General features: G+C 39.7%; 1 protein-coding gene across 1 annotated transcript; it reads left to right on the top strand.

Moving 5' to 3' along the window:
* The first annotated feature begins 2094 nt into the window (after positions 1-2094).
* Positions 2095-3399, top strand: LOC127557899 (alpha-enolase-like). Its single transcript, XM_051991185.1, is given in 1 exon segment — positions 2095-3399. A coding segment is annotated over 1 exon segment (1305 nt).
* The last annotated feature ends 1282 nt before the right edge of the window (positions 3400-4681 follow it).

Here is a 4681-nt window from a genome sequence, read left to right as displayed (position 1 = left end):
CAGAAAAAAATTATATTCCTTTATATCTCCATTCAATTTTCTCCAAAAATCTATCACACCTAACTTTTGTAACATTTTGTTTACCTCCTTAACTTCTTTCTTATTTATTTTGTGATTCAATTATCTAATTTTTAGAGAGTAAGGTTGAGATCCCTCAAAGGTATAGTTTTGCTGTCTATCCTGTCTTCTTGCATCTTTCTTAATTTCTCCTCAAGGAATTTGGATGCTATACCAATTGTATATATGTTTAGTATTGATACTGCTTCATTATCTATAGTACTCTTTAGTAAAATATAATTTCCTTTTCTTATTTTTTTTAATTAGATCTATCTTTGCTTTTACTTGATCTGAGATCAGGATTGCTATCCCTGCTTTTTATTCTTCACCTGAAGCATAGTAGATTCTGCTCCAGCCCTTTACCTTCACTCTGTATGTATCACTCTGCTTTAAATATGTTTCTTGTAAACTACTTATTGTAGGATTCTGGTTTTTAATCCAGTCTGCTATCAGCTTCTGTTTTATGGGAGATTCATCCCATTCACATTCATAGTTAAAATGACTAATTCTGTATTCTTGACACCTTATTTATCCTAACTTGTGCTTTTTTCTTTCCTATCCCCCTTCCCTTCTCCCCAGTATTTTGCTTTTGATCACTATCTCCTTCAAACAGCCCTCCCCTTTCTTTACATTTTTCCCCTAATGCTTCTGTTTTCCCTTCTATTAGTCTTTCCCTTTCTTTTCCCCTTTCCCTTCCAACTTCTCTATAAAGTAAAACAAGTTATCTTTCCCTTTGGGGATTCATCTGGAGTTAATGTGCCTTTAAGAACCTCAGGTTTTGGGGTCTATTTTTCTCTCTTTCCATAAAAGCTGTCTATGGTGAGAGTTCTTTTTGGGTTTTTTTGCTCATTTGTTTAAGGTTTGAGTTCTGCTCTTCATGAAAAGGAGTGACAACTACTTTAGTTTGCCCTGGGGCAGTTCTGCTGACTGATTTCTGGTGCCAGATAATCCTACCCCCCACTTCTTCTGGGGCTCATTGGTGTACAACTTGCCTTTTGTAGTAAATCTGCCAAACCACCTGCTTTCAATCAGGACATAGTAGCCTAAGAGGCTCAAAGAGGATTCCCAGGTGCATAGAAGCTGTAATGCTCTAACTCCCCACTTCATCTCCTTGCCCATGTCTCCCTGTGCTATGGTCTGGGCTCTGTAGATTGTCCCCCTGCCTGTTTGAAACAGACCTGTTCTGAAGTTCTTCCAAGGTATCTTCTTCTGGAAATGTGTTGTACTCCAAATATTTGTGGGTTCTTTGACTCCAAAACCAGTTTAGAGGCTTACTGTTGATTTGACAGGGCATAGGAGGCCACAGAAAGTATCTGTGTTTTCTTGATGTCGATTTTTGGGTCAAAATTATCACAAGCAGCAGAGAATTGATTCATACTTTGTTGCATCTCAGCTTCAGAGTATGCATTGAGGTTACACTCCATCTGCAAATAAAAAATCATACATTAACATTGTCATCACTTTATTTTTGGCTTGTAGTCTTTTCTCTTACCTTGGAAATATACTTTCCATGAATGTCCACATTAATAACGAGGTTGACACATGTATTGCCAAAGTTAACTCAATGTCTTGGAGGCTCCAAAGGAAAGTATAGAAGAAGAGATGTATATGACTGATTACCAAGCTGAAAGTCTACAGAGCTGTTGTGTTGACCTCATTGTTGTATGTCTACAAAACCTGGACAATATACCACGAAACTGAATCACTTGAATTTGAAGGTTTTTTGGGGGAAAATACTGGAGATTACTTGGCAGGATAAGATACCAGACATTGAGGTCATTTGTCAAACTAAATTGATAAATATTTCAACTTTGCTACAGAAAGTACAACTCTATTGGGCTGGCCATATTTTTCAAATGCCAAATGTATACTTGCCAAAAAGACTATTTTATGAAGAACTCACATAGATCAAGTATTACAAGGTGTTCAGAAAAAGTGATACAAGAACACTCTCAAAGTCTCTCTTAAGAACTTCAGAATTGGCCTCAGGCTCTGCTCTCTGACCCCAGCAGAGGAAATCTTGTCCAGAAATTCAACATGCCTATCTTTAAGATCCACGCCAGAGAGATCTTCGACTCTCGTGGAAACCCCACTGTTGAAGTTGATCTCTTCAATGGAAAAGGTCTCTTTCAATCTGCTGTGCCCAGTGGTGCTTTCACTGGTATCCATGAAGCCCTGGAACTCCGGGACAATGATAAGACCCGCTATATGGGGAAAGGTGTCTCAAAAACAGTTGAGCTCATCAATAAAACTATTGACCCGAGTCTGGTTAGAAAGAAACTGAATGTTGTGGGACAGGAGAAAATCAATAAGTTGATGATAGAGATGGACAGCTCCAAAAATAAATCTAAATTTGGTGCAAATGCCATATTGAAAGTGTCTCTGGCTGTTTGTAAGGCTGGAGCTGCTGAGAAAGGTGTCTCCCTGTGTCGCCATATTGCTGACCTTGCAGGCAATAGTGAAGTCATCCTTCCAGTTCCAGCCTTCAATGTGATCAATGGTGGTTCCCATGCTGGTAACAAGCTGGCCATGCAGGAGTTCATGATTCTCCCTGTTAGAGCAACAACTTTCAAGGAGGCTTTGCGCATTGGGACTGAGATCTACCCCAACTTGAAGAATGTGATTAAGCAGAAATATAGACAGGATGACACTAACATAGGGGACGAGGGTGGCTTTGCTCCTAACATCCTAGAGAATAAAGAAGCTCTGGAGTTGCTGAAAGAAGCCATTGGTAAAGCCGGTTATACTGATAAGGTTGTGATTGGCATGGACATGGCTGCCTCAGCATTCTTCCGCTCTGGGAAATATGACTTGGACTTCAAGTTTCCTGATGATCCCAACCAATACATCTCTCCTTCTGAGCTCGGGAATCTCTACAAGACCTTCATCAAGAACTATCCAGTGGTGTCCATTGAAGATCCCTTTGACCAGGATGATTGGGAGGCATGGGAGGATTTCACTGCCGCTGCAGGCATCCAGGTGGTAGGGGATGATCTCACAGTGACCAATCCCAAGCGCATTGAAAAAGCTATAAATGAGAAAGCCTGCAACTGCCTCCTCCTCAAAGTGAACCAGATTGGCTCCATGACCAAGTCTCTCCAGGAGTGCAAGCTGGCACAATCCAATGGGTAGGGAGTAATGGTTTCCCATCATTCTGGAGAGACTAAAGGCACCTTCATTGCAGACCTGGTGGTGGGTCTCTGTCCTGGGCAGATCAAGACTGGTGCCTCTTGCCGATCTGAGCGTCTAGCTAAGTATAAACAGATTCTTAGAATCGAGGAAGAGCTGGGCAGCAAGGCTAGGTTTGCTAGAAGGAACTTCAGAAATCCTCAGGCCAACTAAACTGTTTGGTAGGGAAGCCTCTGAGCTAAAAGCTAGCAGGCTCCAGTCACCTCCATAGAAGTCTGCTTCTGTCTTGCGAGTGGGTAGCGCCAAGTACTAGACCGGTTTTGTTCTGGGGGCAGGGGTCTTTGCTATGTAACTTCCCTCTCCCCTCCACCTCTCTGTGAAGTTCTCACTGCTTCCTTAGAACTGTCTTATCAGACACTGTTCCTGATCATATGCACCTCTGTCAGAAGGCCTTATTGTCTTGTGAATGGGTTAAAGTGACTTGTTCTCACCCTTTCCATGTTGATATGTGGAGCCATCTGTTTGTGATGCAGCCCCAACAAGCCCACAGGCAGATCCTTATTGGCTTCTCTGTGCAAAATAAAAGTATTCAGTAATCCTTTGGGGAAAAAAAAAAAAACCTTTAGAATTAATTTTAAAACATGGGAGAAATTGGCACAGGACTACGCAGGATGGGGTGTGCCCTCATCAGTGAAGATGTGGTGCTATATGATCAAAGAAGAATTGAATTAGCTCAAAAGAAACACAAGGTACACAAAGTTATAGAATCTACCCCAAATGTTCATAAGGACTATTTGTGTCCAACCTGTGGCAGAGCATTCCAAACTATAATGATTTGATAAGTCACAGTTAGACACACTATAACTCAACTCTAGCATAATGATATCATTTTGGTCCTCTTTAAGAATGAAGGACAATAATCAACTAACCAAATTTTTTTCTCTCACAACCTCTTTTTGCCCCTCAAAATTTTGCATAACTCTGGATGTTTAGATATATAAAACAAGTATATAAATCAAATATTCACTGATAAAAAATCATAAAGAAATTTATTTTAAAACAATTTTTTGGTATACATGTAATTTTACCATTTTGAAAGATGAAAGCAAATTTGCATATTAATGAGATGGATATACTTGTTTATTTTTACATGAAGAATAAAATCATAGCATAAAATGTGATATCTTTTACTATAGCCAAAATTTTCGCAACCCCCACATTAAGTTATACAATCCTATAATGGGTCACAATCCACAGACTCTGAAGCTTTTTCCCAATTTAATCTCTTTTATTTAGAGTTGAAAAATAGTCACCATACACACACACACACACACACACACACACACACACGTGTGTGTGTGTGTGTGTGTGTGTGTGTGTGTGTAGTCTTGATTACAAGACTTTTAAGAACTGTAAAATATCTCAGAATTGACTGATTTTCTTTTTCTTTCTCTTGGTGTTAGCACTTTTATTTTCCTAGATTTTAGGGTTTATA

The sequence above is a fragment of the Antechinus flavipes genome, chromosome 3, assembly GCF_016432865.1.
Source record: "Antechinus flavipes isolate AdamAnt ecotype Samford, QLD, Australia chromosome 3, AdamAnt_v2, whole genome shotgun sequence".
NCBI classification, from domain to species: domain Eukaryota; kingdom Metazoa; phylum Chordata; class Mammalia; order Dasyuromorphia; family Dasyuridae; genus Antechinus; species Antechinus flavipes.
Note: the sequence above shows the minus strand (reverse complement) of the source record. Positions and strands in the feature narration are given on the sequence as shown.